Source organism: Engystomops pustulosus, chromosome 6 (assembly GCF_040894005.1).
Source record: "Engystomops pustulosus chromosome 6, aEngPut4.maternal, whole genome shotgun sequence".
Classification (NCBI taxonomy): domain Eukaryota; kingdom Metazoa; phylum Chordata; class Amphibia; order Anura; family Leptodactylidae; genus Engystomops; species Engystomops pustulosus.
In genome coordinates, this window is record NC_092416.1 from 169,694,478 (window position 1) to 169,709,412 (window position 14,935).

A 14,935-nucleotide genomic window follows, 5' to 3' on the forward strand; every position below is an offset into this window, starting at 1 on the left:
ACTGCCACATACAGGCACTCAATCTATTCCATTTTTCTGGAGGGCCACCTACCTGCTCCTCTGGTTTGAAAACTTTTTTGGACTGCCACATACAGGCACTCAATCTATTCCATTTTTCTGGAGGGCCACCTACCTGCTCCTCTGGTTTGAAAACTTTTTTGGACTGCCACATACAGGCACTATCCAAATTGAATTGTCTCCATAGCAGCCTCCACACGTTGTCTCCATTGCTACCTCCAAAAGTCGTCCATATAGCTGCCTCCATACATCGTCCCTTTATCAAACGAGGTGTGTCAGCCCGAAATTTGGGTTGTTTTCATGGATTCCACATCAAAGTTGTTAACTTTGTCGCCACCCTGCTGTGTTATCCACAAAATACACTGGCAAACTTTTACCATTTACGGATATTATTTCAGCGCTTCTTGCGCATCTGTTTACATTCCACTCACCCGCCATATCCTAAACTTATAAGAACGCTACTACACTTGATCTTATACAAAAGGTTCTTAGAAGTGCTGTTTGGGGAGTAGCCTAGAGACAGGGGCTTGGATTGGCGAAAGCTCGCCTGGCAGCGGAGCGCCAGCTCCATGCCAAGAACCAACTAACATAGTTTTAACTGCAGCACCTTTAATCTACTACTAGTTCACTGCCTCCATACATGGCCGCCTTATCAAACGTGCTGTGTCAGGCAGAATTTTGGGTTGTTTTCATGGCTTCCACAACAAACTTGTTAACTTTGTCGCCACCCTGCTGTGTAATCCTCAAAATATACTGGCAAACTTTTACCATTTACGGATATTATTTCAGCGCTTCTTGCGCATCTGTTTACATTCCCCTCACCCGCCATATTCCAAACTTATAAGAACGCTACTACACTTAACTTGGTGCAGGCTGGGACCGAGTCTGACCCTGGGGCTGGTCATATACTGCGGACGCAGAGGATTGCGGGGCCTACCTCGGTCCAGGTGTTTCAGGCCTACTATGCCTCCTCCTCCTCCCACCCCTCCTCCACCTCCTCCTCCTCCGAATTACCATCCGTGGGCATGGCGCCATCAGTCGGTAGCTCTAGGCACAGCAGCAGTGCCGTCGCTAAGCGACAGCAGGCGGTGCTCAAACTGCTGAGCGTAGGTGATAAAAGGCACACCGCCCAAGAGCTATTACAGGGCATTCCACATCAAACTTGTTAACTTTGTCGCCACCGTGCTGTGTAAGCCACAAAATATACTGGAAAACTTTTTTCATTTACGGATATTATTTCAGCGCTTCTTGCGCAGATGTTTACATTCCCCTCACCCGCCATATCCCAAACTTATAAGAACGCTACTACACTTGATCTTATACAAAAGGTTCTTAGAAGTGCTGTTTGGGGAGTAGCCTAGAGACAGGGGCTTGGATTGGCGAAAGCTCGCCTGGCAGCGGAGCGCCAGCTCCATGCCAAGATCCAACTAACATAGTTTTAACTGCAGCACCTTTAATCTACTACTAGTTCACTGCCTCCATACATGGTCCCCTTATCAAACGAGCTGTGTCAGGCAGAATTTTGGATTGTTTTCATGGCTTCCATGTTAACTTTGTCGCCACCCTGCTGTGTAATCCACAAAATATACTGGCAAACTTTTATCATGTACCGATATTATTTGAGCGCTTCTTGCTCACCTCCTTTGGTTCCTCTCTGCCACCCATTGGTTTGAAGCCTGAGTCCATTTAGGGTATGTCGCCATGCCACTCTCTAGCCTGCCGCTGCTGCCGCTGCCTCTGCATGCCGTCCCCTATAGTGTCAGGGTCAATTATTGGATGTTTTAGATGCTATCTAGCTTCATTCTGTCACTCTGTCATGGCCATGCTGTTGCCCATAATTTTGGCATAATGGTGCGATTAAGCAGCCTCAGAGGCATCCATGCATGCTGCCCCTGCTGTTTCCTGTCCATTTCCGTGGTGTTTCCATCCTTTTCTGAGGTTCCCAGGTGTTTGGCCAAGCTTCCCTGTGCAGAGCCTTGGTCCCCTTGAAAAATGCTCGAGTCTCCCATTGACTTCAATGGGGCCCGTTACTCGAAACGAGCACTCGAGCATCGGGAAAAGTTTGTCTCGAATAACGAGTACCCGAGCATTTTAGTGCTCGCTCATCTCTAAGCACTACCGATCCACTGATCATCAATAGACTCAATCACTTATGGCACTTCCAATGCACTGATCGACAGGAGACGCAATCACTTATGGCACTACCAATCCACTGATCATCAATAGACCCAATCACTTATGGCACTTCCAATTGACTGATCGCCAGTAGACTCAATCACTTATAGCACTACCGATCCACTGATCATCAATAGACTCAATCGCTTATGGCACTTCCAATTCACTGATCGCCAGGAGACGCAATCACTTATGGCACTGTCGATCCACCAATTGACGGTAAACACTGATATCAAAGCTCGTTGGTATTGGCCTAATTACACATTTTGCTTTGTAAACCTGGTACTTGCCACAGCATTTAGGCTACATTTAGACACGTCTCTGCAGCACTTCCCACCTGAGGGAATTTGCTGGCAAAAATTAGTGACGGGGCTACCGTTTCCACACTGACTGATCATAGCTTTATATTAGAAGGAGCCCTTTCAGATGGCGATGCACTGGAGAAGTGCTTCCTGCACACCCACAGCCGCTAGTGATAAGTGCAGCAGCATCACAGGGCAGGTTGTGCTATAGTTGTCATTACTGCATGCGGATAAAATGATGGAATTCTCATCCACTATCACAGTATTGTACATGACAGAAGGTTAGTATACCACCTACTGTGTCTCCATCCTTGTAGAGGTTTTATTATTTTGTAGGCTAAATGTAATTTCTGTAGGCCGTGTCATTTTCATTTACGTGTCAATGCTATAACCTCCAGATGTTACTCTTACATCCAAGGTTATTGGGTAAAGTCAAAATCATCTGTCCGGTCAGCAAATAGATTCCGACCGTTTCCATCTGCATAATATTTAAATTAGGGACAACCCCTTTTGGGAGTCAGGGTGGCAAATAAAAAAGTGTAATTACCTTGCTTCAACTCTCAGTTCCCAAGTCATGTCCAGTCTTTGGCACCTGCACCTGACTATAAGTCCCGGGGGGTTTACGGGAAGTGCTCTGGCCAATCATTGACCTCTGTGTACCATGGGATATTAAAGTAAGTGTTGTCCCATGGTCTACAAGGAAGCAAAAGAGGCATTGTTTTCCTTGTCCCATCTTGGAAAAAGTATTTGCATATTTCCCAGAATCCCCTAGTGGAGCATTAATGCCTATAAGTTTCCACACACTGTGGTGCGGCCTTAAGTGACAAAGTCTCCGAGAACTCTTACTTCCTGTTCCATGGTCAAAGAAGACTACATGACTTTTTGACCACCGTTGCCCCGGTCCCACAAGTAGTTTCCCAGAATTACTGGAAATACCCTTTAAGTCATCGACACATCCACACCCCTGAACTAGGACAATGAGATGGGAGGGGAACATGCAGCTTCCAAGTAGAAGTTAGTGGCCGATTTGGGAGCAATTGGGGCAATGATGGCTGCAAGAGCAGACTGGAGGACATCATGTATGACAACTGTACATGCCTAATGTGTAGCCAAATTATACTTTCAGGTCATAGTGGTAAGTCAATATCTTCCTTATAGGAGCACTAGTTTTACATTTTGTATTCACTCATTATATTGCCATATAAGGACTTATGGACTCTGATCTCATCTTTTCACAGATTCTCAGACGTGTTCAGATGAAGAAGGCTGCTCCGAGGTCTTTCTGCCTACAGATAGTGATTATGATTCCTGCGATGCACTAAGTCCTCGGGAGCTAGACCTGGTGTACTCCTCCTCACATGACATCTCTCAGCAGACTCTATCGGGCCTCAGCGGAAGCGCACCTGATGTTCTCCAAGTCCATGATATGAAGCCTTGTCTGACTTTGAAAGAAGAATGCAGTGCTCTAGACCCCAACCCTGAGTTCTGCACGAGATATATGGAAAACCTCTCAGTAGTGGGTTTCCCATCAAAATCCACAGAGAAAACATCCAACTCGAAGCAGCACTTAAGCCTTTTAGGTAAAAAGAGGTCTGCGAAACATCAGCATTGCAACTACTTCAGTCGTCACCACCGATGGCTGCGGGTACATAGCGAATCTCAGTCATTATCCCTCTCTGAAGGCATATACACACAGCACAAGTCACGAGCTGTAGATTTCAGTGAAGAGCCTACCTCTGGTCAACATATCACAATACCGGTGGATAGCCCTAGAAGCACTTTCTTACCTCATGCCGCAAGCTTGCCAGAAGATAGCAAATCCAAGTACAGCGAATCCAAAACCAATGTACGAAGGATTTACGTTGAGCCTTACAAACAGAGCCTGTCCGAAGACGAGAGTAAAATGTGGACCTTGAATATTGAGGGTTCTCGTTCTCCGGCTAAGGAACCTACCTTGCAGGTTATTGCTGCTCCAGATTTGGACCCTGATGAGAAGAGCAATTTGCAGTTAGCAGAGGTGTTCAGCAGCACGTTATAATGTCAAAGAGACAAATTGTAGCAAAACTTAGAACATTTATTCCAATTTTCAGAATCTTTCTACATTTTACAGGACCATCTCTCATCTTGCTGCTCTTCAACCGCACCTTCATAACTTGGTATTATTGTGTTTTGTGTTTATGTAACTTTATATATAGGCTTCTTTTATGGGTTTGATGCACAGGGATGGGTGAGATGAAAACATTAGTTGGGCTGTGTACTACTAACATAGCTCAAAATCCCGAATTTAGACATTTAACTCCTATTGAAGTTCATCAAAACCAAGGAGGGCCAAACTTTGAGGCAATGGGAAATACCACCAAGTCCATTCTAGAGGGAATACTGGCAAATACTGGCTTTTCCTTCTCTATGGTGTCAGGTGCAGTAGTATTGGGAGTAGTACCGATTCTATAGGTGGAAGTAGTGATTTCACCGGAGAATCAGGAGGCCCCATACAAGATGGTCGGATGGTTTCACCAAAATTGGAACGTTTGTCAACCATCAAGGTTCACAAGAGATCAAGTCACTTACTGTCCCAGATTATTAAATAGGAGTTTTTAAATATGATTTACCATCCATTTTTAGTATCTATGGTCCAGTGGGGAAAGGTCCTCTTTATGGACAGCAAAAGAGGACCATATTTGGCGTTTACATTATTCTGTCTACCAACATACTGGGGGTCATTTACTAAGGGCCCGAATCGCGGTTTTCCGGCGCGTTACACGAATATTTCCGATTTGCGCAGATTTTCCCTGAATTGCCCCAGGATTTTGGCGCACACGATCGGATTGTGGCGCTTCGGCGCCGGGATGCACGCAACGGAAATCGGGGGACTTGGCCGTAAGAAAACCCGTCGGATTCGGAAAAAACGCCCTATTTCTTTTTAAAAAGTGTCACTTGACACGCACTTACCTGCACCCAGCGTAGCTTAGTGAACTTCAGCGCAGAAGCGACACCTGGTGGACATCTGGCGCACTACCTTAGTGAATCGCCGGAAGACCCGAATCCACCACAGAGAACGCGCAGCTGGATCGCGAATGGACCGAATAAGTAAATCTGCCCCACTGTGTCTCCAAGAACACAACTTCTGTTGGAGTAAAGTTAATGCCATTAATACTTAGTTGTTATTTTTTCTCTCCCTAAGACCTGAGCTGTAAAATAACCCGAGTTAGACCATCGCCCCTCCCTCCGCTGCCATCTCTGTATAAACGACGCCTAACCGCTAATTAGAGTACAAGACAAGTCATTTATTACGGCTCATTTTTGGCTCTTGTACTTATATAGGCCGAGTTTATGGGATATGGACTGCTATATATAGACCTCATGTACCTATTTATGCCGATCAGTAATGAAGCATCTCTATGGGGCAGACTGGTGGGATTCATGCTAGAAAGCTATTTCCAAACAAGCACGTTCCTCATCTTTGTTTAGCCTCCCGGCACCTCTAGGATAAACTAAGTGAGTGCATACTTGTGTCCGGAGTCGAAAAAACATCATGTTTACAGCTATTTTAGGAGCAGCTTTGAGGGATTCTAGCATTTTGAATGGGTTCTGAGTTTTTGCTTTAGTTAATATGATTGGAGAGATTTCATGCCTAGTGTGATGAAATATTCCTCCTGAGTTATGTCATATATGCCCAATCATCCATAACTGGTTACAAAATTGTTGACGACAGTGAATGTTTGTTTTTGGTCTGAACTGGTGCAGAACCCATAGGTTCCTTCATTTCACCACCTAACACATACCATTCTACTTCACCCATTGAAACCCTCAACTGAGCCAATTCCATTGAAAGGAGTGTCCTATCCTTAGGATTGGTGGTTCAAGTTCAAGATTGGTTGAGGATCTGCTATTGGCCCAGCTTCCATGTCTACATCTACACATCTACATCCACATAATGTCACCTTAATTCATTAATTCCAAGCACTCCACTATACTGTAGTATTAAAAAGCCTTTGGGAATCTGTCATTTGGTCAAAATCAGGAAATCCTGAAGACAGCTTCACTGTTTCACAGATTCAGGGGAAAAATTCTGAGATATCAGTCCCAGTATCTGATCATTATAATCCTCTCCACTGTCAGAGAGGAGTTTCTGCAGTAGAGGAGGGTACGTGTGTTATGATTATCCTCTCTGTGTCTCACCAGCACCTCCGCTCTGATAGTGGAGAAGATTACAATAGCCAGATACTGGGGCTGATACCTGTGCAACCGTGGGGACTAGGAAGAAAATTTAAAAAGCCCCTGAATCCATGAAGCAGCACCTACATTATGGTATGTTCATCTTAATGTGTGGGAGGTAGGGAAATGTCCTCTTTAAGCCTATGGAGAATGTAGAGGATGTAGAGCACTGGTTAACATGTCTAGTTTAACCTTGTAACCAGTGATAAAACCAGGTGTGATAACTCATTTTCTATGATAACTAATTGTGTTATCGCACTTTCAGTCACTGGTGTCTAAACCTGTTTGATTTGATTCATCAATTCTTAGCCTTACAGCACCAATGATGGTACAATTTACCACTTCACCAGCCTTGACCACCAATTATGGTGCCATTTATCAATTCCCTACCCTAGACCACCAATGATGCCATTTACCCCTTCCTTTCCCTACACCACCAACCATGGTAACATGTACTTCTTCACCACCCTAGATCACCAATGAAGGTGCCAATTACCACTTGCCGGACTTTACTTTACTAACCTATTTTACAAGGGAGATTAAACATAACCCTAGACCAGTGGTGGCAAACCTATGGCACGGGTGCCAGAGGTGGCACTCAGAGCCCTCTCTATGGGCACCTGCTCCATCACCCCAACACAGAGTTCACCAGACAGGACTCAAGACCTCCTGCAGTCCCAGGTAGCCCAGGACCCTAGAAGGAATCTACAATGATAATCCAAACTTCTTCTACTTATTTCTACTGTATTGGTGTCCTCGGGGGCCTATACAATTTAAACATGTTACAGAGCCGAGAGTAATAAGTTACTGCTTAAATTGTCGAGTCGGCATTTTGCGAAAAATATGTGGGTTTCGGTTGTAGTTTGGGCACTCGGCATCTAAAAGGTTCGCCATCACTGCCCTAGACTAACAACCCTAGACTTAGAGATACACATAAAACACGAGACAATTTCTATATATCCCGGCAGAAGAAAGCCACAATGTGGGGGGTTGTTTTTGGATGTTGGCCTACAGTTGTGCCGGTAGTAACCAATAATCAATTTTTTACACTTTTTATAGAACTTTTCCCAAACCTATTATCCTTTTGTTATCTCTCTGCATTCCTACCCTACACAATAGATATTAATCATACGATGGCCCTGATCTCTGGTTAGATTTTGATCTTCATCCATGTTCTTCTGGGTCTACTAAGTGCAGAACATGCTTAACCCCCCGCTAAAATTCTTTCACCTTTCAGCTTATGGAGAACATTCCCATCAATGACAGCTCCATTTCCACGGAGCAGGCAGGGAGCGCTGTCATTTGCATTCCCTTGACAGGCTTTTATTTATCCAATCTACTCATCATGGTGATTCCTTTTGAAGTGTCTCGCTCCAGCCATGGTGGAGTCAGGATCTGTTTGTTTTCTTAACCCTGGAAGCAAATCTTAATGTCTCTTATCCTCAGTGAGACACACGAGCATGACTCCAGCTCAGTATCGCATGTACCACCATTGTAAAGACAATATTTACAGACCCCCAACACTTCTGCTCCTTCTTAGTATATATAAGCAGCGAGCGGTGATCTGACAGGATCCTTCAAGACGTGTTTAGCCCTCGCTATTTGCACTTTAACCTTTGCTATTTGCCCTACGAAAATAGTGACTACAAATAACGCTACGTACACCGCCATCATTGTACAACTACAATTTTTCCGCTTCGTAATACTGTTTACATAGAGGTGGGAGGTCACGAGTGGGAAATAGGGTCCCCTTATGGTGCTAGTTGACACTACTATAACTTTCGGAAAATTTTTAGCCACACACTTGTAGGGTCTGTGTAGGGTATCTAAAACATGCCAACCCTAAATAACATCCTACTCAACAGCTTATTATTCTGTAAGTGATCTGTTCTCAAGCACGTGAACCCTCGAGGTGGTCATCGACACTGAATTAAAGGGGTTGTAAAATGCTAGATTTATCTCCTATCCAATATACGATCTTGGATGGTCTTGACTGTTGGACCCACCACAATCGGCAGAACTTCCTGTTATCTTCTCCAAAGCTCAGGGACTTCCTGCTCCAGAAGTCCCATAGAAGACCATGAGGCACTGGAAAGAGCTCCATCCTGTTCTCCATTGACTTCTATGAAACTTCTGCTTGGTCAACAGAGTAGACCAAACCTGGTAGTCCAAAGCAGGCAGGAGGAACTTGTGGTTTGTTATTCTACCGATTATGGGGGTTCAACATCCAAAACCCACTGAAACCATATATTTATCCCCTGTCCTCGGGATATTTATTGTTAAATGGGATGTCTAGCGACAACATACTTGATAGGGACTAACTTGCATGATCTAAGTGATCACGAGAATGGGGGTCTGATGAATAGAACATCCGGTCAAGCAGACCCCATGCTGCTCGCACCATCCTTGGCTATGTCCATCAGTAAATAGAGTGTCTGGGCGCATGCGTGACCGGCCGCTCCAGTATCTTGCCATAAGATGAGAGAATAATGGACCTCCGTTCTCGTTATCTGTGGGGACCCATCACTGAGACCCCACCGATCAGCAAATCAGCCCCTATCCTGTAGATAGGGGCTAACATGTTATTACTGGACAACCCCTTTAATGACACCACCAGAAAAAAATCAACTAAACCCAACAAGCCATTTGCCCATCAACTCTCTGTGGGGCACCCTGACTATCTCACGACAACAGGCGACACTACCTTCTCCCTGTAGGAAAACATGCATACTTGGTATAAGCTGAGCATGCATGTGCAGGGGGAAGTCTGAAGGAATAGCTCTTAGTTAATAACAAACCTTAGACGGTGAAAGTGAATACAAAGATTTACTACATGACTTTCTATAAGTAAATTAAAAATTAAAATACTTATTTAATCAATCTGTAAGATAAAATTGATGAATGTGGTGCTACGTTTATGCTTTTATAGGATACTGATTGTATAGTTTGGCTCCCTGGGTATACAGTCTATACCACTTTTTGTAATTTTGTAGAATTTCTAGTGCACAATGTGGCATTTTAAGCCACGCCTCATTTTTGACAAGCCACACCCCTTTCCCATGTGGCTCCTCCCAGTTCCTAGACCAGCAGAAGAAAGTGTCTATAGAGAATTAAGAGCGAACTTAGTGTCTGTTTTTTTTTTCTTAAAAAGTTGGGTGACTGCTTGGTGGCTTCCCTGTGTCTCCTCCTGACTCTCCTTGGATTGACAGGACCTGTCCTAAATTTGTGGGGGATGAGGAACTTCAAAAATATTACATAAAAAATGTAAATATAAATTTGACACTTGATCAGACATAAGGATAATCCGTTGTCGTGTATTTTCCACGTTTCCTCTTGAACCGTCTTGCAACATCCGGTCTGTGCATCAAATCTTAGAAAAATAAGTGAAAAAAAAATTCCGTTTTCCGGACAAGTTTTGCGTCTTTTGCTTTCTCTAGAAGTATTTAAGGCCGTCTTTGTATACTCCGCATGTGTGTGTGTGTGTGTGCAAGTCCCAAGTGCATGCAGTTGCAGGTCAACTGCAGACGTGGCATTAATAAGTCTATGTATGGGAGAAACTAATAAGGCGTCGGACTGTTATACTTGTCAATGCAACCTCAGGCTTCAGGTTCACAAGCACCTTTATATTATTCACAGAACCCCCCTCCCTGATATTGGGTCATAGGTTATAGGACACTGCACAGTACATGGTCCCTGATCTACAGTATTTATACATGAGATACATGGGTCAAATTATACTGTATATAGGATGTAACAAAAGGCACTAAACTTGGTGGTGGCAGTAGATGTCACACAGGCAGTGAACATGATGGTTGTACTATACACTGTATATCCACAGTCTTGTGTAAAACAGTTTCTCCCAGTAAGAGAATCTATGAAGATATAAATATAATGTCCAAACTTGTGGTTGCAACACTAAAGGCACTGAACTTAGTGGTGGTGCAATATACAGTGTATAAGATGTAACAAAAGCACTGAATTTTGTTGCAACTTATGCATTGCATTTGGTGCAACCATGAAGTTTGATGCTGCTGCAAACATAAAACTTAATACTTTTGTAACATATTTTATACAGTGTATAGTACAACCATCAAGTTCAGTACCTCCGTGACATTTCATACCCTATATATATAGTGCCACCACCAAGTTCAGTGCCTTTGTTGCGTCTTATGCACTACATTTGGTGCAAAGCACTGAACTTGGCGGTGGCACTATATATAGAGTATAAGATGTCAAAGAGGCTCTGAACTTGATAGTTGTATCATACACTGTATAACATATGTTACAAAATTATTACATTTTGTGGTTGCAACACAGTGCATAAAATGTGAAAAAGGCACTGAACTTGTTGGTGCCGCTATATACAGTGGATATGTTGTAACAAAAGCACTGAACTTGGTGGTTGTGCTCCTGACTGTTTACAAGATGTACATTACTCTTTGTATGGACAGATGGATCCAAGACAGAAAGAAACTGATATATAGTGTATAAGAAGTAAGAAAGGAACTGAACTTGGGGGATGAACTATACACTTTATATAAGATGTAACAAAATCTGTGATATTGGTGGCTGCACTATACACTGTAAATTAAATGTGAGAAAAGCACTGAACTTGTTGGTTGCACTACATTCATATGCATATGATGCCGATGTAGCATATACAGTGTATAAGATGTAACAGAAGCAGTGAATATGGTGGTGGCACTAGATACAGGGTATAAGATGTAACAAAGGCACTGTACTTGTTGGTTGAACTGTATACAAGATGTAACAAAAGCCCTAAACTTTGTGGTTGAACTATACACAGTGTATAAGATGTAATGAAAGCACTCAACTTGGTGGTGGCCCTATATGCAGTGGATATGTTGTAACAAAAGCACTGAACTTGGTAGTTGTGCTCCTGACTGTTTACATGATGTACATCACTCTTTGTATGGATAGATGGATAAGAAACAGAAAGAAACTGCTGCATTTTGGGTTGATGATTTTCTTTAAAAAAAAAAAAAAGTAGAGAAAAGAATTGGGTACATTATATGATATGAGATGCATTATTCAAGAATTTCGTAAAGAGGACCTTTCCCCTCCCCTCTGACCTGTCCCCTCCCCCCTGACCTGTCCCCTCCCCTCTGACCTGTCCCCTCCCCCTGTCCCCTCCCCTCTGACCTGTCGCCTCCCCCCTGACATAACTGTTACAATAATAACTTACTAGCACTAGAGCAAGTGTCGAAATGGGGTTCCTTGGGCAAATTGGATGGAATGACTCTAGAGTTCCAGCCTTCATCCAATCTATCGGGACATCAAGTGTTACCTAATCCTATCGAGATAACCTTACTGCACACACAGTAGCATTGTAAGCAATACATCATATTAATATTATTCAGATTAAAGGGACACTAAACTATAAAGAAAATTAGATTTTGTAGGTTTATTAAAGGTGTAACTTTTCTGGTGATATTCACCTGCTGGACATGGCCAGGAGGCAGCTGATTGCTTCTGCTCCAGCCAGTTACCTTACAGATGTGGAGGAGGAAGAACTTCTCAGTCTCGATTTTTGAGGCTTGTCCCACCATAAACTAGGAAAATATGTTACACAGCGTTGGGATCCTCCAAAATATCCCATGAATCCTACCTGTAAAAAAAAGTACCAATTCATTTAAATTTGGGGCCCAATCTCCAACATAGATGTGGATGGAAGGCAGGTCTTGGAAGTTCTCTGGTACTTGTTAAGAGGAGGATTCCTCAGGTTCCTGATTACTTGGGGTCTGAACTTTAGAACACTAATGGATAAGTGTCTGTGGTACAACAACCCCGTTCATTTTCTGTGTATAGTGTCCCTTTAAGTCATCTGTGCATGTTCCTGTGCCACCACTGGTTCAGCGTCATGATTGATACTACTGGTAGTGATTTCGGGGAGATATATCAGTACTGTTACTGTTGTCTTGGCTCCATGATTTGCATGTGATGTCTGGGCAATAACATGTAGCACATTCTAGCCTTTATACAGTTATACAGTTCAGTTGGTTCTGATGTATCTCTGTAGGATAAGTTCTACCAATACTTCATCCTGCGTGAGGGAGCCTCCATCTATTCTCAGATCTTAAAAAATACCTGTTCCTTAGGTTGTCCATAGTCTGATGACCTAGTCCATCCATTGCATTTCCTAATCTTGAACTCCCTACTTCCGTTGGAACCAAAATTTGTTTATCATTCAACAGATGCTGGGACCAGGCCAAAAGTTGGTCAAACCATTGATTTGATAGACTGGAAGCGTAACCTTCATTGAAAGAGCTACAATAAGAATCCTTGTTCTGCTGGATGGCTGGTTCCTATTTACTCAACGACTTAAGACGACCATACATACACAACCGATTAAGCTAAAAAAGGTAGATGTAAGCTAAAAAAAATATAGTCTACTTGTAATGGTTCTTCAGCACCACCCCCTGGGTCAGAAGTGCCAGTGAATCCAGGACCAGGAGATGTCACCTCTCATGGCGACATGTTACCAGGTGGCAGTGCCAAAGAACTAGAGACTGTCACAACGCTGAAACCATTTCAGAAACAGTTCTTACCCCTGGGGAGGTTATAAGGGTTTCCCTATTTTTGGAGACAATCAAGTCCGAACCCCTCTAGGTTGTGCTTTAACTCCAAAGAACATATGAATTGGGTTGTTGACTTTGATCAGATTCCAACCGAGTAAATATCGGCCAATGGTTGAGCATATGTTGCCACTTTTAGAAGGTGCATAGGTGGCCGATTATTTTTAATCTTCAAGGGAAACCTGCCATAAGTGTTTGGACATTGGTGGCCCCACCATTTAGGTGTGCCTCTAAACTAGTAGAAGTTGTCTATGTATTGTCTTCTGCTACCTGTAATCAAATTCTATGAACGTTTTACTCTTTAGAAGCCACCGATTTGATGAAAACCGGGATCAGGATGTGCTCCTTCTTGACATCTGTGGGGGTTTATTTCTTCTGGAGATGGGATAATAGTAAAATATATGTATATTTATGTTCCGAAATTTTCATGACTAACAGCATTAGTGCTTAACAGTAATAAGAATCAACCTATTGTCCTCCGACAACTGTTTACATATTGGATATGTCCTTAGGAACGGGGTTGACCTGGGTCTGATCAGATCCATAACTATCAATGTTACGAGAGTGCTACAATCTGACCTGTTAATACTCGTTGCACATAATGTTTTACAAGAATGTTGTATTTTTGTCGCATTCGATTCCTGCCTTTACTGTATATAGTAGATATTTTGTTACTCGTTCTTGGTGAAGTCTGTCTATCAATATGCAATGGACTAAATGTTGAACTCGTAACCTTACGTTCTGCTTTTGCACAATGAGAACGAGCCGTTTTACGATGTCTTGTTTGTCCATCGAAACGGGATGTGTATTTTTGAAAAAGAAAAAATATTCAACTTTATAAAACTGCAAGAATTTTTTTTTTTAAGTAGGTTGCGATGCATTGGTTTTATACACTTGGAATACGGAACGTCTTGGGATGGGGGTTTCATCTGTAAAGAAGATGGAATAGTATACAAGGTGAACTTGAGTAAAATCTTACAGTGTTTTATCACTTATGTGAGAAGTAATAATCCTTTATAGAAACACTTGAGGAAAACATTTTTTCCACTACTTCACCCATCAAGGTTTACAAGATACTCAGCCTTCGACTTGCTTCATCCTGATATTGGGTTCTCTGTGCTCTGCTATCATTCTTATGATGCCTCAGCACAATTACATAGGCAGTTAGGGAAAATACTGCAGCCTACTGGGAGGACATTGTGGTTCTCCTTCTCACTACATAACTCTACATAAGTAGAAATATCATAAGTATACAGTCAGGGAGGCACATTCAGCATAACACATAGCCTAAATATCTGTAGTAACTGTGACAGGACATCTAGAGTTACATGAACTTTTGGTTCCTAAAAATTAAAGGGATAATTTGTTCTGTACTGTACCAACATTATGGACATATCAAATTTTTGGGGCGACTCAGAAAGAGAAAAATCCCAAAATTTTTAGATTAGATTGATTGCATTGAATATTGAGAAATCTGTCTACAAAGAGACATTGGGGCATGTAATTGGTCAGGATAATCTAAGGATAGCATTGGAGAATAATGGCTCCACTTACTCCCACTTAAAGGGCCATTAAAGGGATGCAGGTACCTTCATGGACTTGCATATTTTAGGACAACTCCTTCTGGCC

At 42.8% G+C, this 14,935-nt stretch overlaps 1 protein-coding gene across 3 annotated transcripts in view; it reads left to right on the plus strand.

Moving 5' to 3' along the window:
- ANKFN1 (ankyrin repeat and fibronectin type III domain containing 1) overlaps positions 1–10,828 on the plus strand; it is a 530,260-nt gene extending 519,432 nt beyond the window's left edge. For all 3 annotated transcript variants that reach the window (XM_072112310.1, XM_072112311.1, XM_072112312.1), the window contains one exon: positions 3,734–10,828. In XM_072112310.1, the coding sequence (XP_071968411.1) occupies positions 3,734–4,533 (800 nt within the window). In that variant the 3' untranslated portion in view covers positions 4,534–10,828. The remainder of the gene's footprint in view (positions 1–3,733) is intronic.
- The last annotated feature ends 4,107 nt before the right edge of the window (positions 10,829–14,935 follow it).